Below are 22,558 nucleotides of genomic sequence, written 5' to 3'. Positions count from 1 at the left end.
GTAACGCTCATTTTATGTTGCGGCTTTTCAATACAGAAAACATTGGGGTTTTTTTATTATTTGAACACTAAAAGCTGCAATACTACATTCAGTACTACTACATAGTAGATTAATGGCACAGGTAGAATTTGGAACTGATTTCCCAGAAGATCCCCGTACTGCATGCCGGCCAGACACTACACGCACTTTTACAATGATGTTCTCACATTGCAGCATATTTTCTACTCCACTCGCCTATTCCCTGCTTAACAAATTTGGAAAAAAAAAAAATCCAGTTCCAACTGTATTTAGGTCCAGCTATATTTAATAACAACTGCAAATTCAATCAAAACAATACAAAACAAATCTACTAACTTAATGTCAGTGTGAAAATCGCAATCAGTTTTTCTAAAACAAAAACTCAGGTTACTTTACAATGAAGCAAAGTCAGAACTTCTCTGGAAAAGCCATCATTTCTTCTTTGATCCTGTTTTCTATGAGTAAGGTGAAATTGCTGTCTGTGTTTTGAAGATTGTAGCTGACAAATATCTGTTTTTTGGTCTTGCTGGCTAAAACACAAAACAGAGTAGTCAGCCATAGTTTACTCTTACAGAAAAGTGATGATGGCATTCAAGCAAGCCTCTTAAAAAGCTGTATCATGCATGTTTCTAAGACCACATTCTCCACTCCTGCCATGCTGGACCTGGTTATAAAGGAATAGCAGAACAAGTACCTGAGCGTTGGCACATTGGGCAAAACTACAGGCATCACTGAAACGGGCAGTATAAGGCTGGTGACTCTTGACTAGTTTTTGGCCTGATGCAAAAAGCCATTAGTCACTGGAAAGCCTCACAGTGCTTTTAGTGAATTTTGGATACTTCTTAAATACAACGCAGTTTAAGTGAAATTACAGGCTATATACTCTTGGCACCGAATTCTAGTTTATGAGTTGGTAAGTCTATGCTGTGAAAAACACTTACAGAGGGAAAAGCGCACAAGAAAGTGATTAGGCCTCAGTTAACAAAGTTCTGTTTTATTATGAACCCCTCAAAAGGCCCCCCCAAAAGTGTGCACCACTCTCGTCTAAGCTGGCTGTCGGTAATTTTGTTTCCTTTAACTTTTATTTATACAGTGTCCTCTCCAGGAGGCTGGAGAGCCTGCGTTGAACATGATGAAGCCAAGCACAAGTTCCGGGCTACCATAATGACAAATACCTAGAGAGAGGTGCTATAAAATTAAGGACTGCCTTCCATGCCAGAGATAATTAACAGTGACAGAAATAATGTCCACTGGAGCAGGAAGACTTAATTATCAGAGTAGAACAGATAACACCAAGAAGTGTTTTGTAAATAAAATGGAATCCTGCTTAGATTTTACCATAGTAATAAGGCAAATTTGTAACTCTCTCTATACACCACTAAAGCTAAACTTTGTGAAGAATGTAAGCACCATAGAGGAAAAACAGGCACTAAATTTAAATTGAGTTGTGTAAGATCGAAGACAAAAAATGGTATTTGGGTCACGAGATATTCCTGGCAGGGAACGAGCTGGGAGCTGAAAATTCCAGGGAGAAATCAGACTGTTCTGCTGAATATTCAGCAATATCATCTGAACTTTAAAAAATGAAAATAAAGACACCAGAACTCCTAATAGCTCAATCCTTTTTAAATGGGAAGTTAACTACAGGAAACCTATGTATGCATATAAAATGTACTTAAATAGCACCTTTGAGGCATTTTCATTATGCAAATCAATTTATTATCGTTTTCCATTCCAACAGGTTACCAGCTTCCTGGCTCAGTAAGTAGAGCTGCTTCCGAAATGCAAGGACTCATTTGCCTTGTAAGACTTGGCACTACAAAATGCTGATATAATGTACCACGTTGCTCCGATTGCAAAAAAATTACTGCTTGGCACCAGATTTTGTTGTATAAAGCAGCATGTTTTGTAAGCACTAGTGATTCATTATCATGCCCTAAATGAATGCAATGCTAATTCTGAACTCATTAATACCACTATCCTACCTAACGAAGCTACATCGTACACTGCAGCATCAAAACTCAACTTCTTAATTACGTTTGCCAAAGATCCAATTGAGTCTCTGGGATGCTGTTCCAGCTGCCGGGAACACTGTGAATCCCTCAGGGCGGCCTGCGCCAAGGTGCTTGAGGAGCTCTGCTCCCAGTGGGATCTTTTTCCATCCCCACTTCCCTGCAGATTCATTTGCTCATGTAGACTCTTGTGAGAAGGACAGAAGAGGGAAGATCTCATGCCTCCATGGAAGACCATCTGCAACCTCAGAGTAAAGCAGAAAACCACAAAAGACAAGGCTTACCTAAAAAACCCTTCAGCAGGGCTACCTCCCACGCAGCCTGGCCACTAACCCCTGTTGCACCAGCCCCTCAAAGTGGGGAAAAAGCTTCCCCGGCAGCCCATCGTCCGGGACGTGCCGAGAGGCACCATGGCAGCACAGACCTCCTCCTACGACCTCATGGACAAGGGCCACAGCCCAAATCTAAGCTTGAAGAGGAGCCCAGTGGAAGCAGGAGAATGGACGGAACAAGTGTTAGGCATAAGTTTGTAGACCGTTCATGCTAGAAAAGAGGTGGTGGAGAGGAACTGTGCCCAGCTGGGAAAGACTCAAAGAAGAGGTTGAGGTGAACTTCACTGAGTCTGCCAGTCCTTACAGAGGGAAGATGAAGACCTGGCACTGTTCAGCAGTCACTCTGGCCAAAAGCACTGCGATTTCAGGACATGCAGGTAAAGTCAGGCACTAACAGGCAAGACTTTCTCAAGAACCAGAATCCACTAACCTACAGGAAACAACCTTTTAGGATTTGGGTTTCTTCACTAGTAGGATACATCTCGTGCCAGAGCAATTAGGCAGGGTGGTAGGAAACAGTCCCTGCACCTGATGCAAACACATATAGATAGAAATAGGTAGAAAGAAGCTGAAGGCACATTTGCCATGTTCCTATTCAACGGAAAAGGAAAAAAATACACCACAGCCCTGAAATAAGGGAGAAGATAGAGTCAGTACACCAAATACAGATGTTCTGGCTAGGACCCCTACCAGGCTATAAAGAAAACAACGGGAGATGTACAGGGATGCATGGAAGCACTGAAACTCCTGCTCCAGGGCAGGGAACCTGACGTTTCAGGAACAAAAGGTAGGTGACAGAACACGACTGGAAGGTATAAGAAATAAAAATACTTATGCTGAAATGGCATTGTATGCTACTTAAGGTAGTGCCTATGAAGACCAGAATGGAAACAGCGTGGAAAAAATGGTGACAGCATAGGTTAAAAAAAAGAAAACAAAAAACAACAAACAACAAACCTGCCTGCCTGAAGATCCTCGCATGGCAGGATGGTTAAAAAGGATACCTTGGAAGTACCGCTACAAGTCAGGCTTGGCTGTGAATAGCATCTGTGTTATTACAGAATTTGTAGGAGTAACAAGGATTTAATTTCCCAGAGGAAAACTAAATGCCAATAACAGCAAAGCTTGGTATTCCTAGTCAAGGCAGAACACAGATTTCCTTACCAACCGCGTTGTGAAACAAAGAAGATACAGAGATGCTTAGAGATGATCTTGCAGATCCACTGGCTTCAGAATAAACCATTTTGGACTAAGTGACTGTGAGCTAACTTAAATTGCTGGGTTGACAAAAGCAAGCCTAAATACTAAAGTGTAAGATTTCAGAAAGAGGATGTATTTCTTTCCTTAAAAGTCAGTTATGATCAGGTGAAGAGGAAACACAGAATTATTCAAAGCCAGAAGCGTATTATAGACTTTCTCCTTCCAACCAAAGGTGAAAAAGGTCTACAGGCCTTCCTCAGTACAGTATACCTTAAGCAGGATAGAACAAGTACAAACAGTATCTATAAAGAATATAAAAGGGACCAACTAGCAAGGAAATCTGCAACCCAGAGGTTCGATGGCACGGATACAGAGGAGCATCAACCAAAAGCCTTCCTGGGCCGCAGCTGGCACAGAAAGCTTAAGATGGAATAATGAAAGACACTTAAGGCACACAAAAAAAAAGAAAATAGGAAGGTGCATTATGCTCTAAGGATAAAGAGTAACTGATATCCCAGTACCAAGCAACACTATCAGTTCTCAGTAACAAAGTATGTGAAGTTAGCAATGTAAATGAGAAAAGGACCTTAAAAAAAAAAAAAGGCAGCAAAACTTGGATCACGTACTGAAAGAAAAATCAGGTAACCCAGACAGCCTCTGTCCTAGAACACTGAAAGAATTAACAGAAGAAATGGCAAGTTATTACCAACTCTAGCTATGAAATCTGTAATGAATTTTTAAGAGTGAAGATAGCACATGAGCTAAACCAAAAAAAAAAAAAAAAAGACAGGAGAGGGTGGGACTCACCAAGACAGCTTAGAGCTGTTAGCTGGACTCCAGCACTACACAGAAGCTTAGAGAAAGATTCAGAAGAAATGAGTAATGAGGAGACCAAATGGAAAGTGAAATAAACTGTTACACTTTGCCCAAAGTAAGCCCTCTCTGACTATATTTTTACTGACTTCTTAACGATAATGCACCGATTATATGTAAAGAAATCATGTGATACAGTACCCCATAGAATTATTGCTTAAGGTGGAAATGACTCAACCCAGTATGTAGAGAAAGAGCTGCCACCAGGGGAGACTGCAGCAGCGGTTATTAAATATAAGTTATCAGGATAAAGAAAGGACGCTAGTACTGTTTTTCAAAGACCAGTCTCGTGAGCAACCCTTTTTTATATATGTGTTAGTGGCCATGGAGAAGTGGGTGTAGACTCGTGAAACTGCCTTATTTAATTATCAGCACATAGATAATTGAGAAGAATTATGTGGCCTTTCCAACTGAAACAAGAGAATTAAGATGAGACTGAGCAGCGCAGCATCTTGCACTTAAAACCCGGTAACAAGTACTTCAGCAGTTGACCTGTTGGAGCTGCATCAGTTACTGGCAGGCGAAGACGAGTAGCCAGCATGATGCAGCTGTCAGAGGATGCGTCAGGCCAAGGGTTGTTACTGAGATACAGGAGTTTGAAAGTCAGCATTTTCAGATGCAGAAATCGGGCCATGCCGGCATTGCACCAGGACACTCTTGCACGTGCTGAAAATGGAGACATCCCGAGAGGCGCCCGTTAACATCGCTGCAGGGACAGTCAGAGCAAACGCTGGCATCTGCGAGATGCTCCACGACCTGCCAGGCTAGAACCTCTCAGAATTTGGGGCCTAAAGGTGCAAGAAGCGATGAGGTGTGGCTCCATGAGGCAAAACGCAAGTGCCTCACACGACGGCCAGCCCACAGCACAAGAAGTCTTACAGCTTTATAGAGAGGTCACTGGAAATCCCACTCGCGAGGCACAAGCGTGTGCTTCCCCTGCCTCTCGCACCCAAAGCCAGGCTCAGGGTACTAAACAATACGCTTTTGATGAAGCTCAACGTGCCTTGAGGCAGAGACCCCGCCAGCTGCTGACAACCGTGACTCGCCGCGGAGGCGGCGGGCAGGAGGGTGCCCCGGAGACACCGCCACCCCTCTGCGCCCACCCAGACGGCGGCCGCTGGCCCCACGGCCACCAGGACCGGCTGCGCCCCCGGCCTCTCGCCCCGCGTGTTTCCACTCCCCCAGGCGTGTTTCCACCCTCCCGGCCCGGCTCCGCCCGCCCCCACCGCCCCGGATCCGGCCCCCCCGCCCGTCGGGAGCGCGCAGCCGCCGCGCCCGCACCTACCCAAGCGCTGGGCCAGGCAGGCGGAGGCGGTCTCGGAGGGGTCCCCCAGCAACGAGGCGGCCACCGGGACGCTGTCCTGCAAGCGGAGCACAGGGCTGAGTCGCCGGCAGCGCGGGGCGGGAGACCCGGGGCGGAGGCGACGGGGCCCCGCCAGCCGCCCGCCCCGCCGCAGGCCTCCCGCCGGGCCGCGGCGGCCCGGGGACACTCACCCGGGGGCTGCACATGGCGACGGCCAGGCTGGCGAGAGCGGGCGCGGCGCCCACCCAGAGGAAGAGCGAGTCCCGCAGCCGCATGGCGTGGAAGTGGACCCGCTGCTCGCCCAGACGCCCGCTGAAGTCGTGCAGGGCGATGCCGCCCGCCGCCGACGCTCCCCCGCCGCCCTCCGCCTCCATCCGCCCTTCTCCCGGCGCGGCCAGGCCTCGGCGCGCAAGGCCCGAGCGGGCGGCCCGCCCCGCGGCCCCGGGAGGGAGGCGGTGCTCCGCCGCGCCCGCCCCGCCACCCGCGCAGCGGCGGAGCCGCCCCCCGGGCCCCGGTCCTGCGCCGCCGCTCGCCAGCCCGCCCGCCCGGCGGGTGCACGCTTCGTCGGGGCGTAGCCCTCGGGTGTACACGCACAGCACACCCGCCCCCGGTGGGTGCACACGCTCACGGGTGGGTGCAGGCACACCCCCCCCGCCTCGTGCACGGCCCGTCCCCGGTGTACACCCCCTCCGCTTACGCCCCCACCCGAAGGACACAGCCTCCTCCCGGGCGGTGCACGCACACCCCCACCCGTGCCCCCTCGTCCGCAGTGGGCCGGGAGATTAACGCAGAGGCAGCCGCGGGGATGGAGAAACACCGGTCTATGGCAGGTGAACCGCCGGTAAAGCGGGGTTCAGGTGGCTCCGGTGAGAGTCAGCCGGGGGGAGCCCAGGGGTTTCAAACTAAAGGGAAGGGGCTGGCGTGATGCTGTGCAGCCTCGGCACCACACACCCCCCCCCCGGGGGGAGGAAGGTGACGGTGACCTTGGCTTCATTCAGCTCTGAAAGTTTTCAGGGTTACGGGGAAAATCCGCAAAGCGAGCGAGTCGAGTTGGCGGAGCTCTGGAGAATTCGGGGCGGTGAATTAAAGGCCCCGCTTTGGGTACGAGCGCCGTGCCCAGCACACTTTCACCGGCGCAGGGGTTGTTACCGGGAGGGGTTTTCCTTAACTGTGCCCTCTGCTGCTGACAAGAACACAAGCGGCACACCGGGGGCCGGGCCCCTCGCCGTCGGAACCGTCCGTCTTCACGCAGCGGGCAGGGTGATCCGTCTCTGCCTAAAGAACAAGCGACTTAATGGTACAGGCTGAGTTTTTTAATCAGTATTTTCTCTGCCGCCAATTTCATACATACTTCTGGAAATCAAAATTTCCAGTTCCGAATTCTAAAATTTCATTTTCACGCTGAAGAAATGGCGGGCGGGGGGGGGGGGGAAGAAAGGAACCGTTCATCACTTTTCTTCCCTGAGCTGCTCCGGTTCTTCAGGCATCTGCCAAAAGACAAAACCCCTCAGCCCTGCTAATTTCTGCTCGTGCTGCCCCATCGACTCTAAATCCCGGGGGGCAGCTAAGCCCGGCTCAGCTGCCATACCCCGACGCCCCATGGCACAGGATCAGCTCGGGGAGGGGGCGGCAGGCCCCCTCCTCTACACTACATTTGGCACTTGCTGCTCGCACAGAGCATTATGGGATGTATGGTGGCAGCCCCACGCTGCTGAGCTGGCGGCCGGCTTGCGGTGGTCCCCAGCAACCGCCCCGTGCCCCCGCTCCGCAGCCCGCCACCTCCGCGTGGGCTGGCCTCCCGCAAGGCGAGTAGGCGCGGAGGCCGGGGCTTGTGTTGGGGCTAGAAAATCAGCCTCTCCCTCTCCCAGCGGCCGGTTGCAAACTGGCGCTCAGCCTGTGGCGACTGCGGAGGCCAGGCAGGCGAGTAGGTGACAAAAGGTGACTGCCTGCACCGAACGCGTCCCTCTGCAGCGCGTCTCTCCCTCTGCTCTGCACTCAGCGGGGGGCTAAGGCTGCCAGCTAAAATAGGGAAAGCTATCACAGGCCAGCAGCGTTGTAGGAAAAAAAAATTCAGGCACCGAATAAAACAGCTGCTGGGAGCCGCACAGGCGGCGGTGGTGAGATTCCTGTGATTAGGCACCTGCGGGTGATGGAGGAGATTTGCCCCAGGCTGGCTTGATCAGGGGAGAGAAGCAGGCAATTTTAGGGCACAGTTCAGCTGAGCTGCTTTAGATCTCTCTTTGGAGTGAGAAGCAGCCCCTCCTGACCGATTTCCATTGACTCCAAGGGAAAAGGTAAGACGTGCAAGGCTTTGCAGGCAAATTTATTCATGTAAGTAAATCCTTCTTTAAGTGTTTGGAGCTAATTTCTCTGCTATGCTGGGATAGAGTTGGCTTGTGCCGTGGAGTCCCAGTGGAAGATCTGCTCTAACAAAGTTCCAGCCCAGCGTGTCTCTTCCCACCAAGTAAGAATTCCCTCCTTGCATGCTAAGTGTATGTTTAAATGATCTGCTGGATCGAAGCAAAAGTCTCCCATTTTGTTCCCTGGTCTTACTATGCCAAGTACAAGTTTCTTTTGTTGCTTCCAAGGCTGTCTACAGGTTTGCTCCTCCCTAGGAGTTCCTGCCCCTATTTCATCATGCTCTGATCTGTTCCTCTTCTCATCAGGAGTCTTCTCCGAAGTGCTTGTAGCTGTCATTGGGATCCCAATACCTGCAGGCCTCTGAAGGTAAGCCACAGGGTTCCTCTGCGCATAAGCAGTTCTACGTATTTAATGCTTTTCAGTGAAATGTAGCTGCCATCTTAGATCATGCTAAATCCTGGCTCAAGCTCACAAGAGGAAAAACATTCATCTGGTGAGTAAAATGCCGGGTAAGCGTTTTTATTTGCGATGCAGGTGTGAGGAGTGAGTGGAGCTGTGCAGAACCAGACCATCGAGTGTGAAATAAATTTCCTAACTGCGGTGCTGCAAGGCCATCAGAGCCCCTGCAAAATGAGAGGGGAAAGCGCTCCAGCAAGCGTATGGAACCTCTTGTGTTTCCTTTAACGCACTCATCTATTTTCTGTGGCCATGAAAGCAGCGCCCATTAGTCTGTCTTATTTGTCAGGTACGAGGCTAGAACCAGCATAAACTGCAGTGAGACACCGGAGAGCAAAGTAATGATAAAGCAAAGATGCTGTAGCAAAAGCAGTGGCTGTGCATACATGTTGCTGCTTGGATGACATCCAGGCCCCAGGAGATGTGGTTTAAAGGTATGCTCCTTGTTCTCCTCCAGAAGTTAGGTTGCCCACAAGAGTTACTAGATCCTAAACCCTGATTTTTACCGCTCATCCTCTCCCCTCCCATACAGTTTTAAGCCAGGAGTAAATCTTCTTCCTGGTAACTGAGGAGTTAAGAGATATAAAGCACATAATGATGATCTGGGATGTCACCGAGTGAAGCAAATGTTTTCTGATTCCAAAATGGATTCTGCAGCTTTGCTCCTGCAGGAATAAAGCGTGAATTTGACACGTGAAGAAGCAGTTGACCATTAGTGTGTATCAGTGAACACTCTGTTGATGCCTCAGGACATCTTGATTTGTTGTCCTTTTTGTGGAAGAGTAAGCGACCGCTCAATAAAGCCAAATGAAGCCTCCTGGCCGCTGCGCCAAGGCTTCATGGTACCAGGCTGCTCTAACAGTACCTGTGCTGCAGCCCCAGATTTTCAGGGACCCTGCTTTGTGTTGGGCCTCGGACGATCATACGTATGTAGACTTCTCTCAGTGGCACTGGTGGCTGAAGGGGTCTTTTCCACTCCCTGTGCCATCAGGGCACCCCAGCAGCTGAAAAAATACTTCTTCTTTGTCATTGTTGGATTGTTTTCTCAGCTGGATCAATCCTCTGGCCTAGCTTGCTGTGCCACTGCCCAAATACTCGTGCTGGCATAACAAAGGGCAGCGTCTGGGGAGCACGAGCAAGCGAGAGAGGGAGAAGTGCCTCTGCTTACACTGTAGAATTGCCGTGGCTGTGATGCTGTGGTCATCTAAAACAATTTTAGGAGGGGCTGTCCAAGTCCTGCTTTCTAGGGCTCATCTGATACGATGATCACAGAATCACAGAATCATTAAGGCTGGAAAAGACCTTTAAGATCATCAAGTCCAACCATCAACCCAACACCACCATGCCCACTAAACCATGTCCTGAAGTGCCACGTCTACATGTTTTTTGAACACTTCCAGTGATGGTGACTCCACCACCTTCCTGGGCAGCCCGTTTCAGTGCTTGACCACTCTCTCCGTAAAGAAATTTTTCCTAGTATCCCGTCTAAACCTCCCCTGGTGCAACTTGAGGCCATTTCCTCTCGTCCTATCACTAGTTACTTGGGAGAAGAGACCAACTGCCACCTCACCACAACCCCCTTTCAGGTAGCTGTAGAGAGTGACGAGCTCTCCCCTCAGCCTCCTCTTCTCCATACTGAACAACCCCAGTTCCCTCAGCTGCTCCTCGTAAGACTTTTTCTCTAGACCCCTCACCAGCTTCGTTGCCCTTCTTTGGACACACTCAAGCACCTCAGCATCCTTCTTGTAGTGAGGGATTGGTGAGTCGATGAGGCCAATGAGTCAGCCTGGGGAACCAAAACTGGTCAAAAACTATTCCTGGGATCCTGGGATGGGATGTTGGTTTCACTGTGATGGGAAACTTGCTGCTGGAACACCTAACCATGGCTGCAGCACTTTCTTAACCTGAGCGTGGCTCAAAACACTTTGTCAATGTTGATCAGCCTGACTTACGGTCCCAGAAAAGAGACAGGAAGAGAATCCAGACTGGAACTTTTGAAAAAGTTGCAGAAAATTGGGGAATCAGACTGGTGAACTTGTTTGAAAAAATCACGGTTTAAGAGATCTGCAAGAGGACTGCACCAAATTCATGCTGTGAATCTCACAATCCAAAGCAGCATCAAGGCCAATCCCCCCTGAAAAGCCCATGTTTGAAGAAGCACCTGTAAATCAAATGCAAAATGTAGATGTAAGCAACCCCACACCTGCAATAGCTGCTGTGACAGCGTTAGCAGAACTGCTGTAACAGCTCCTCAGTGCCAGTATCCTCAGTGCTTCTTTTGGTACCTAGGCAGGTATTGCTCTGGCGAAATCCAGTTCCTGATTTCCAGAAGATGTAAGGTACCAGCTTTTTCCCCTTGATGAAAACCCTCCCCTTTTTTTGCGGGGTTTGCAACCTTGGCAGCTGGGATTTCCCTGCCCGGGTGGGACGAGGCCTGGGATGCACGTGGCACGGCGGTTCTCTGACGGGCAGCGTGCTGGACTAGAAATCGGGGCTGTTAGGTTTTGTGCCTGACTAGCACGGTGACCTTGTGCAAACTTCTCCTGCTCTGCTTTATTTCACTCCTCTGCAGACTGGAAGAGTACAATAAGCCCCTGCAGCTGAATGAAAGCCTGTGTAACACACAGCTTGTAAGGACCTTTGTGAGCCCAGACTAAATTTCTGCCCTTATCTAATGAGACGTTTTCCTGTTATTGTTGTATGTGTCATTGGAGGAACTTGTCTTAGATCTACGGGAGCGTTTGAGACATGTGGGTTCAAAGCTGTCGGGTGGGAGGCACTAACACGCAGGGACTCGTCGCTCCCCTCAGGGACAAGAAGAGGTTTACGCAGTCAGCTGGAAATCAGATTTTATATGTGGCTAGACCGCTTCACGGTGGAGAATCCCAAAGCAGCTTACAAACACCGACTCCAGTGTATAAAAGCCAGCAGCTGTAGTGAGATCTGCAGGTGCAATGGGCTATTACATACCTGTGACCCAAGAGGGAAGGGAACCGGTGTGAAAGCCTAATGGAAATGAGCTTTTGAAAGGCTGAGAAGGGGTGGTGGCGGGGGGAAGAGATAGTATTGAAAAATGTTTTCCCTTATATTGCTCAATTCAATGCCTAGATCCCACATGACAAACAGCACACCTGATGGATCCTATTTTTCTGTCCTTGGGCCACCTAAGGGGATGCGAGGCTGGGGTACCAAACACACGCAGGGTACGTGGCGTGCCTGAACCAGATGCCAGGCTGCTGCTGACGCGAGGGCTGACGCCCAAGTTGCAGAGAGTTATGTTCTTAGCCGTGGAGATCACTGATTCAACGTGCGGCGCTGGCAGCCACATAAACAAAGGTTTGACCGCGATTCACCTTGCTTTGGGAGGGGAACGAAATTCCTTTTTTTGAAAGATCATTTCCTATTGTCATGGTTTATGGGACTTGCTGCGCTTCTGGTCTCTTCCTCCTCCCTCTGGGTACTTTCCCTTTGCTGATGCCAGAATTTCTATTAACCTTCTTTTCCTCCTTAGACCGGGCCTTGGACTTAATAGTCTCTGTCACAGAGTCCCTCAGCCTGCAAGTCTGACTGGACATGCCGGCGCACAGCTTCTCGCTTTCTCAAGCACGCCAGCAAGTGCTTGCCTCTCTGGTTCTCCAAACAGCCACCCTCTTTCATTACTTTTTAAAGTAATGCCATGGCCTTTGAATTTTTCCATTTGTCAGCAAAACTAGCTGGACAAAATCAGCTTTGATTATTTTGCTTTTTTGCTTCCTCCTCCCCGGACGAGGAGCGAAGCTAACAGGCCTGGCATTGTCCCGTAGCAGCCCGCGAGTGCTCCCTCAGAGGTGGCTTAGCTCAAGCCAGTCTTTCCTCTTGGCTTTTCCTTCCTGCTCTGTTGAATACAGTGGTTTAGCAGAAAGAGTAAATATCCCAAACAGTGGCTTAGTACCTGTACATTACTGGCGAGCAGCCCAACATCGTCTGATCCATTAAGGATATGGCTGTTTGGGCCAGGGTCTCCAAGTTTGTAGTACAGTTCTTGGACAGCACGATTTAGATCAGGGATATATTTGATTTCCTAGCAGAAGTATATCAAACAGCTACTGCTGCCACTTAATCAGCGTACCTGATGCTGTTGATGACTACACAGCACATAACTTTCACAAACATCACTTCAGTGATCTGTCTCCAATCTCTGGTGTTTAAAAAAAAACCAACCTAAAATAATACCTAGCACTAGTAGTGTAAACGCAGAATAAATGCCAAGATGGGTGTGTTGCCTATTTGCATGACAACAGAACAGACAAAATAGTCGCTCTGTCAGACCACACTACCCTAGGAAAATGCCATCAACGTTCCTTTACCGTGTTGTCAAAGTCAAGTAGGATCCCAACAGGCTGAAGCTGCGTCTTCAAAAAGTCTGTCGTCCTTGAACAGCAACTGAAAAATATCCTTCCCTGCTGCATCTCAGAAAGCGTGAGAAATCACCTCTCTTTTCTACTTGGTGTTTGAAAAAGCTGGTGCCAGGTGCTGTTGCTGCTGTTGTTGCAGAGTCCCGGGATGGATGGTGGCCTTTCCCCAGGATTGAAAGGCTTGTGTATGCCTGAAGTCCCATAAAGGGACATTCGTTATGTGTTTCTCATGAGGCAAACAAACACAAATCAGGTAAAAATCACCCATAAATCCTATAGAGAACCATAAATGGGGAAATAGGAGGAGAGAGAAGAACAAAGGGATTCATGGCATTTGGGAGTGATACCTGTCTTTAATAGATTCCGGATCTGAGCCAGCCTCTACAGAAATCAATTGAAAAAATACTTGCTAGCTCCTGTGAGTTAAAGATAAAGCTTTTAATGATGAACTCTGCTTAGCAGTTGTCCAAAATGCTGCACTTTGGGCTTCTGAGTTACTGCTGGATGGCTTGCCCACCTACCCGCACCCCCACCCTTGCGAAGATGGGACTTCAGCCTGTAAAACCCACACAGCTCCTCGGGCACAGATTAACTCGCCCCCCTAAAAGCGCCTGCCACCCACCGGCCCTGCTGGCCCCGGATGAAGACGCCAGCGCCGGCCCAGCGGCCCTGGGTCACCGCACCCCGGTCTCGCCACCTTCTCCCCATCGCCGCAATCCCAGGGATGCCTTCGAGTGCAAGGGGAAGGGCGGGCTGGAAACAGCGTTTTCATCTCTGCCACCCGTTCTAGCTCGGCCAGGGTGCTTCCAGCTTTCACAAACCAGATGGCCAAAGCTTTTGTGTGAATCCTGACGTCAGGAGAGAGGTTACATCGCTGTACTGACAGCACACCCTCTGCAGCTCCCCCAAACCCTGCTTCGCTCAGCTGCAAGCCCTTGGCACCCGCATCATCTCCCTCCAGCCCAACACGGGAGGGCAACTGATGCCGGGGAAAGAGAAATCTTTCCAAACAGTCATTTTCTTTTCCAGTAAGCCAGAATTTTAATATACATATGAGTGATCTGGGGCCATATTTTTATTTTCCAGCCTTCAAAATGATACTTGTTTTCTTTCCAGTCTTCTGAAAGATGCGTATCAGAGGCACCTGTGTGCAGCCAAAGCAGCCGCCTGATACGATCTTTACCATTCATTTGCACAACTGTGTCTTTTGCAAAGGAAAAAAAGAAAGTGTTAACGTGTTGACAGGCACACTCTTCCTTGCAGCGAGCAGCGCTGGCAGCCGCAGTATTACTGCAGGGAGGGGAGAGCAGGGTGGTGGCAGAAGATCTTGAAAAAAATGCTTTGTTCAAACCGGCTACAAAGACGCCTGCTTCCTTAATATCCTAAATCCTAGCTGGTCCAGCAAGGCAATGGATTCAGTAGAAAGTCGACTTGGTAACGATGCAAGGCAGCATGTTGCTCTCAGGGTTTCAAGGATGAGTCCTTGGGGTAGAAAGAAATAACGCTTAAGAAGAATAAAAGCAAAAAAAGGAGTGCTTGCTAGGCATGTGGCTTCTGTATCACTGCGGTTCCAGATTCTGACCTGACAGCTGCAAATGAGTGTCCAACAGTGGTTTTACTCTCCGACGCTGCCATTTGCCACCAGATCCCCAAACTATTCGAATTTGCCTGATCTCAGTTCAGCCCAAACACACACACACACACAAAAAATCCTGCTGAGGAAAGAAAGGACCGGGACCAGATTTTTCAAGAATAACTCAGACGAGCAAGTGAATATTTTCTTTCACGCCTTGCTCTTTTGCATGTAGTGAATTTGTTCCACATGAATGTAGAAACAGCTGCATCAGCACCAGCGCTGAGGCTGGAACCTTATTAATATTTATGGCTGGAGAGCAGAGCACACAGGAATCAAAAAGCCTGCCTGCCATTGGTTAGGGGACCCCAGCATCCGCACAGCGTCTCGCCGCGTTTGGGGGCCAGGCAAGCAGATTTATTAGAGAGCGGATCAATTTCTCATCAGCGCTCTCACCCGATCGCAGGAAAGCTGCCCTTTGCCTCCTACCTGCTCTTGGCTTCTCATCGTTCAATAATTTCCTAATTAGAGGAACAATTTTCCATCTCTCTTTGGCACTCCTGTGGTTTATATTCTCATCTATTAAATACGGTCGGAGGCGTTGTTAGATACTCGAATTATTATTATTTGCTTATATAGGGGCACACCTGTAAGCCTTAGCAGGAATGAGATGAAACAAGAAATAACGCTCTGATGGATCCAGCGTGTGCTGGGGGAGTGGGGGGCAAGTTCACGACACGTGGCTCTGTGCCCGTGAAAGGCGTCGCGCGGTGCCGGCGTGACCCTCGGAGCCTCCTTCGGGGCTTCTTACTGCTGCCATCTTTGCTGACAGGGTGCCGCAGCGGGAGTTCTTAATCCGAGGCTGGGGGCTTTCCTTTCCGAGAGCGCCGAGCGAGGTTCTGGCCGCCAGCTTTGCTCCGGCTTTTGTTTGCGAGAGCCGCCCTTAGCTTGTCTAAGAATGAGTAACTGGCGAGCAGGCAGGTGCTCTCAGAAAAACTGAAACGTTCACATATTTTTAACTATTTGATAGGAACAGTGGCTTGTAGCAGCAGTAAAAGAGAAAAAAAAAAAAATCCCATGATCTGGTTGAAGCCGGTTGTGGGGAGGATGCGTAGCAGCCCCAGATGGCCGCACCAGCAGCCCCCGGCTTCACCCCCGCCGAGGACAGGGACGCCCCGAAATGGGCAGCACTGGTGGGGGCTGTGGGGCAGAGCCCACCCAGTGGCCGGGCTGGTGTGGGGCCACCGCTGATGGTGTGGCCACCCCTCGCCGCCCAGTCCTGGGCCACCCAGGGCACGTCTCATCGGGCACACGCTGCCACCGATGCCGGATACTGTGGCCTGAAGACAGCTTGGCTTTGATGAGCTCTGGGGTTTAAGCATTGCACCGACGGGCAGAGACAGCTGCAATTTTCTGCCGCCTCCCTGTTTTCTGCCTTTAGGATCTCGCAGCTTTCAGCACTGGTGTTGATTCTCCCCTGTCCTTGATCGTGCTCCTATAACCCGGCCGTGTCCGGCAAGCAAGCCCTATGAAAAACCAAGAAGATACACAGAAATGGAGATCCCCAACAAAATTTTTGTTTGCATAGATGCAAAATGTTCCCTCTCTGTGGGCATTACCTGAATTTCTCCCCAACGTGCCCAGGGTCCTCCCTGCCCCTCCCTGGCCTTCCTCCGAGTTACAACGATGCACGCTGAGGAGAAGAACGTTGCTTTGCCCTTGGTGACCTCATGAGCCACCGTAGATGCAGGGCATCTACTGTCCAGCCTGCTCTGTGGTGTAGGACCCCAACTTGCAAGAGTCCAAACTTCTTTCTCATTTTTGTATACTATAGCATCCCACCCCTCAAGGTACAGAAAGCTTAGGTGCCACTCTTGGAGGTCTGGGCATAACTTCAAGGTCTTTAAGTCATTCACGTCCTTCTGAGAGGAGCCACAGACAAGGATGTGACCCATGAAATGGGATGCTGGGGCATGGGATGGGTGCATGCTTTCTGAAAGGAAGGGCAAGTATCTCACTAGGAAAAACCTTCCAATTCCCCACAAACTGTGCTGCAGTACGTCACACAAGTGCACGTATTTCCTATTATAAAGTAAAATGACGGAGTCCTTCCCTTGGGCTTTTGTCAGCTGGCTTTCGCAGCCTTCTGCGTCCTGCAAGAGAGTCGGGACTGTGGTCAGTGACCACTTCAGCGGCTGAAGACGGAGGCTCTGGCGGTGATCACACCCAACCTTGCAGCCGGGAGGACGGAGAGCGTGAAAGCGAGGGGGGAGAGGATGCATCAGCTATAAAACTGGGTTGATCCTCTGAGCTTCATTAAACAGACTCCCGAGTGAGGTCATGTTATTCCTCCTCTCCTACGTCCGGCGAGGATGGCTGCGCAACAACCCTGCAAGCCGGCATTTCAACCCGCCCGGACGCCCTTTCTGCACTCCCCTAGCCACGCTGCTTTTACACCCTGGGAAATCAGCCGAGCGAGCGAAAATGTTGCAGCCTTTTTTTTGTTCCTTTCTTTTATTTGTGCAGCTCGTTTCTGCCGGGGGGGGGGGGTGTTGCCGGGGCGACTGGGGATGGAGGAATCCAGCCAGGGGCTGGGGCAGGGGCTGCGCTGACAGACCCATCGATGTGAGGCAAATACAGAGAGGGGAGAGAGAGGCACCGGCAGCTAACAGCTGAACAGTTCATTTCCCTGCAAGTAATTTGCAATAGGCTAGGCTGAACCTTTGAGAAACCTCCCGTTTCAAATGCTTACCTTCAAATTTGGCTGGGCTTTGTCTGAAGTCTCCTGAAGTGGTCTGAATGGCTGCTTTTGCTTCTAAAGGGTCTTGTCCAGGGACTGCAGAAAAGCTAGACCTGGATTTCCTCCCTCATCCCCCAGTAATGCAGCTGTTTATTTCAGAAATCAACATTTCACGTTGTTTTTTCTTTTCTTCCAGTCTCAACAAGTTCTATACCGAAAATATGTTTGAATGTGTGTGTCCGGCCCCTCCAAAAATGTGAATTAATTTATTTTAAGATAAAGCAGTTGGGATGGGTTTCTTTCCTCCAGTGTTAATAATCGGTTTTCTTTGAATTGGATTTTAAAATGGCTTCCTTTGAAGCCTTAGGCTGTTAGGAATAAGCTTAACGTAGGTATGGAGGATGTGTAAAGTCAGCTACTCCTTTTTGCGCTGAAATGTCAATAGATAACTAATATGCAGTGTAGTTCATGAAGAATACTTGGAAATAATAGCAGCGAGCAGCCACGGTACCTGTATTTTGCACCAGCTCTGCTGTAGCCGAGTTTTGCTGCGACAGTGTTTTCGGGAGCACACCCACCGCAGCCGTGGGAAAGGCTGGCATGACTTTGAATCGTTACCTGAAGCGGTCAGTTTGTCCACTGGAGTTGCTAATCCGCAAGTTATTTTTAAACAAGTAATTATAGATGTGGATGTTGATTATGCAGTTAACATGCCACAAAAAAATGTTCGCTTGGAACGAAAGCTACACATTGTTTGTGAAGCGTAGTCAACCGAATAATTAAATTGCTCCTGGCTTAGCCTAGTAAAAACAGATTTCACAGGGAGTGCAAGCGATTTCTTTTTCTCAAGACCACTGCTGAAGAGGCAAACCTGGGAGTGTATTTTCCAGCATCCCGTTTTGGAGCTTCTCCCCGCCAGGCGAACAAAAGAAAGGTGTGGATGCTTTGGCATAGCAATCAGAGGAAACCGGGGGTTGTTCTGCAGATTGCCTTGGAAGAATGTAAAATCAGATGTAGGGTGGTCCACAGGCAGGGTTATCGATCTGCATAAAGGAGGTTAGACAGATTAGGGGGATCGGCACGTGGCTAGAACAAAGGGAAGAGTGTGTGGGAGAAATGCGGGTGGGAAACGGTGATGAACTTCTAGCTGCGCCTCTAGAGCCCCTGCAGCCTTCACCCAGTGGGTCACGAACGGCGGGTTCCGTGGGGTCCCGCCCGGCGCTGGCTGCCGGCAGCCTCCCGGCGCTTGCGGGGACCGTGGGCAGTCTCCCGGGGGAGCCGCACCCCGCGCTGGTTCCAGCCGCGGCGTGAAGCAGGCGGTACCCACGGGGAGCCGCCACGCCGCGCTGACCGCACCAAAGGGCCGGGCCGCAGTTCCGTGCTCTTCCTCCCCCCCCAGCCTCTCCTCCTCCTCCTGGGGCGGCGTGGGCATGTGCCCTGCCCGCTGCGCGGCCGCCGCGGTGCCCGCCGTGCCATACCGGCCTGCTCGAAAAGAAACGGGGGAAAAGCACCCCCGGGGCGCGCACCTCCAACCCTCCCCCGCCGCCCCTTCGCAACTCCTTTCCTTTCTTCACCCCGCAGCACGTGTAAACCCGCAACGAGGCGACAAAGTGCTGCCAGTTTGCAAGAGCTCAGGGAAAATGTCCATTCCCCCCGAAGCCCGCCGGCCCTGTGCAGCAGCACCCGCGCTGCCTGGTGTCCGGCTGAGGGTCGCTGGTGGCCGCAGCCGGGCGGGGACAGCGCGAAACCGGTCCCTTCGCTGGAGATGGGCTGCCGGCTCCGCCACGGGAGCTAAACCGGAGCTGTTTGGGGCGGCGAAAGGAAAGCTGAGCTCAGCACCGGGGCAGCGGCAGGCAGGTATCCCTCGGGCGGCGGATGGATATAGGGCACGGTGGGAGGACGAGAGCACAGCCCGGGCTGGGGGGAAACCCACACGCGTCCTGCCGTGAGTGGATGAACCGGGCCTCCTGACCGCCGGTGCGGGCTCGTGCAGGCAGAAGGGCAACAATTACCGGCGCTTGGCGATGCCGGGGGGTGGCTGGTGCCCCAGTGGGGCGAGGAGGAGAGGGGAGTCTCCCGCCGGTGCCGTGCGAACGGAGGCACCGGCGGGGGGCGGTGGCAGCCACCGGGCTCCCCCTCCCCCGCGGCAACGCCCGTTGCTGCGGCAGCGAAAGCCGCTTGTCTCGGGGAACAAAAGGCTGCGGCGGCCGCGGGAGGGCGGAGGGACGGCGGCCGCCAGCAGCGCGGCGGTGGGGCGGCCGTGATGCGCCGCCCGTCTGTGTACCGGACCCACGGCGGCGGCGCCGCTTCACACATGGAGGGCCCAGGAGAGCCGCCCCACCGCCGCGCTCCGCGCCTTTGTCCCCGCTGCCAACGGCGAGCCGGGGCGGCGGCGGGCGGCGATACCGGTGCGACCCGGCTGCTCCCAGGAAGCCCCGCCCCGGCCCCGCCCCCGGGGGCACGCCACGCCCCCCCGCGGGAGACAATGCCGCAGCCCCGCCCCGCCGCCGCATGCCCATTGGCTCCGCGCCGTTCCCGCATGACGTCACCGGCAGGGCGGGGCGCGGCGCCCAATTTAAGGGGCGGCGCGGGGCGCGGCCGCCGCAGCGGCAAGTGCGGGAGCAGGCGGCAAAGGCGGCGGCAGCGGGAAGCGGCGGACACCGGCACCATGCGTGAGATCGTGCACATCCAGGCCGGGCAGTGCGGCAACCAGATCGGCGCCAAGGTACGGGCCGGCGCTCTGGTCGTCTGCTCGGGGCGCTGCCGGGTCCGGGGCGGTGCACGCTCAGCCGGGCTCGCCGTGTCCCTGGGGGAGCGCCCGGGAGGGCCCGGCCCGCCTTTCCGCTGGGGAGCACCGGTGGGCTCGCCCCGCCGCGGGAGGGTCCGCGCGGGGCGGCTCCCGGCTGTGGGCTCGCGCGCAAACGCGGGGGCTTCCCGCGGCGTGGGCGCGGCGCGCCTTTTGGGGTGGGGGGGAAGCCCTGCCGTCCCTCCGTTCCCCGTGGGCTGCGGGGGTCCCGGGCGGGTGGAGGGTAGGGGCGCCGAGCCGGTGCCACACCCCTCACGGCGGCGGGGAGTGGGGGGTGAGGGGCGCGGTAGCGGCAGTGTCTGGCGGGGCCGCACCCACGCGTGGCGAATCCCCGCGCGCCACGTCGCGAGGCTGTTGGCCAGGGGGCGCGAGTGGGGCGTGGCGGCGCTGACATCCCCCCCCTCCCTGGTCCCCGCAGTTCTGGGAGGTCATCAGCGATGAGCATGGCATCGACCCCACAGGCAGCTACCACGGGGACAGCGACCTGCAGCTGGAGAGGATCAACGTCTACTACAATGAAGCCACCGGTAACCCCTCTCTGCCACGGGCTTCCTGCCCCGGTGCCGCGGGGGCGGCAGGTGGGGGTGCTCCCGGCACATCCTGCCGTGGGGGCTGTGCCCCAGCCCTCCCCACAGTGGGTGATGCCCCAGCACAGCTTAAATGGCTGCTTTCTGTTCCCGTCCCCGGTGACATCCCTCCCAATTCCCTCACCCTCCATGTCCTGGGTGGGCAGCAAATTGTGGGGAGGTGGAAGGGAGCCCAGCAGGGCTCCTCTGATGCTGGTTCCTCCCGCAGGTAACAAGTACGTCCCCCGCGCCATCCTGGTGGACCTGGAGCCCGGCACGATGGACTCTGTGCGCTCCGGCCCCTTTGGACAGATCTTCCGGCCCGACAACTTTGTCTTCGGTGAGTGGGTGTGGGGTGCAGGAGTCCCAAAGCGGGCGCTGCGGGTGCAGCAAAGGCTCAGAGCGAGTGTGCAAGTGACCCAGGGGTCCCCGTGCCAACAGCGTAGTGGGGAGGGAAGTGAGGGGTGAAGGCTGTGGGGCAGGAGACACGGGACCGCCTCCGTTCCTTCCCAGGGCACTAATGTGGCACCCTGCTCTGGTCTGCCCTCCAGGTCAGAGTGGGGCTGGCAACAACTGGGCCAAGGGGCACTACACGGAAGGCGCTGAGCTGGTGGACTCTGTCCTGGATGTGGTGAGGAAGGAGTCGGAGAGCTGCGACTGCCTCCAGGGCTTCCAGCTGACCCACTCGCTGGGCGGTGGCACGGGCTCTGGGATGGGCACCCTGCTCATCAGCAAGATCCGGGAGGAGTACCCCGACCGCATCATGAACACCTTCAGCGTCATGCCCTCCCCCAAGGTGTCGGACACGGTGGTGGAGCCCTACAATGCCACCCTCTCTGTGCACCAGCTGGTGGAGAACACGGACGAGACCTACTGCATTGACAACGAGGCCCTCTATGACATTTGCTTCCGCACCCTGAAGCTGACCACTCCCACGTATGGGGACCTCAACCACCTGGTGTCGGCCACCATGAGCGGCGTGACCACCTGCCTTCGCTTCCCCGGCCAGCTGAACGCCGACCTACGCAAGCTGGCGGTCAACATGGTGCCTTTCCCCCGGCTGCACTTCTTCATGCCGGGCTTCGCCCCTCTCACTAGCCGTGGCAGCCAGCAGTACCGAGCCCTGACGGTGCCCGAGCTGACGCAGCAGATGTTCGACTCCAAGAACATGATGGCCGCCTGCGACCCCCGCCACGGTCGCTACCTGACGGTGGCCGCCATCTTCCGGGGCCGCATGTCCATGAAGGAGGTGGACGAGCAGATGCTCAACGTGCAGAACAAGAACAGCAGCTACTTTGTGGAGTGGATCCCCAACAACGTGAAGACGGCCGTCTGTGACATCCCCCCGCGCGGCCTCAAGATGTCCGCCACCTTCATTGGCAACAGCACGGCTATTCAGGAGCTCTTCAAGAGGATCTCGGAGCAGTTCACGGCCATGTTCCGGCGCAAGGCTTTCTTGCACTGGTACACCGGCGAGGGCATGGATGAAATGGAGTTCACGGAGGCCGAGAGCAACATGAACGACCTGGTCTCCGAATACCAGCAATACCAGGATGCCACTGCTGACGAGCAGGGGGAATTTGAAGAGGAAGGAGAGGAGGATGAGGCGTAAAGTTGAAATGGGTAGGAGTTAAGTATAGTCTGAGCAGGCAAGTGTTCATTGAGAGGAGGAGTCTGTGCAGTTGTGCTGAAGCATGCATTTTTTTAATTTGGTGCTCTCCACTGTTGCTTCTGTCAGCAGTTTTGTATCCTTGACTGTCCAATGTAACAGTAGTTGCAAAAATACTTGAGTCTTCTGTTGAAATGGTTAACTTCTCAAACATAAAGGCTTTTTGTGTCCTAAACTGTCTCTTCTGCCTTATTTCTCTCTAGATTAAGAACATAATTCTTGTGTAGTTTTCTGTAGCTTCACTTCTCGGTTTAA

The 22,558-nt window shown here is 52.9% G+C and overlaps 2 protein-coding genes across 4 annotated transcripts; one reads left to right on the top strand and one right to left on the bottom strand.

Annotated features, from left to right (window-relative positions):
* Positions 1-6,567, bottom strand: PSMG4 (proteasome assembly chaperone 4). The gene is made up of 3 exons (XM_081996370.1): positions 5,930-6,567; positions 5,717-5,796; positions 1-544 (listed from the first exon to the last, which is right to left on the bottom strand). Exons 1-3 carry the CDS (start codon positions 6,110-6,112, stop codon positions 427-429), a joined length of 381 nt encoding a protein of 126 aa, XP_081852496.1. The 5' UTR covers positions 6,113-6,567; the 3' UTR covers positions 1-426.
* Positions 6,568-19,930: 13,363 nt separating this feature from the next.
* On the top strand, positions 19,931-22,246 carry LOC309417499 (tubulin beta-2 chain; the record flags this gene model as incomplete). 3 transcript variants are annotated; one of them, XM_082015007.1, is made up of 4 exons in its annotated part: positions 19,931-19,987; positions 20,487-20,595; positions 20,864-20,974; positions 21,186-22,246. In XM_082015007.1, the coding sequence occupies 4 exons, from the start codon at positions 19,931-19,933 to the stop codon at positions 22,244-22,246; spliced, it is 1,338 nt and encodes a 445-aa protein (XP_081871133.1). The 3 variants fall into 3 exon arrangements, with proteins under 3 accessions (XP_081871133.1, XP_081871135.1, XP_081871134.1); XM_082015009.1 differs by lacking the exon at positions 20,487-20,595 and having other exon boundaries at positions 20,872-20,974; XM_082015008.1 differs by lacking the exon at positions 20,864-20,974.
* Positions 22,247-22,558: the final 312 nt, after the last annotated feature.

The sequence above is a fragment of the Phaethon aethereus genome (assembly GCF_964289735.1).
Source record: "Phaethon aethereus genome assembly, chromosome: 2".
NCBI lineage: Eukaryota > Metazoa > Chordata > Aves > Phaethontiformes > Phaethontidae > Phaethon > Phaethon aethereus.
Note: the sequence above shows the minus strand (reverse complement) of the source record. Positions and strands in the feature narration are given on the sequence as shown.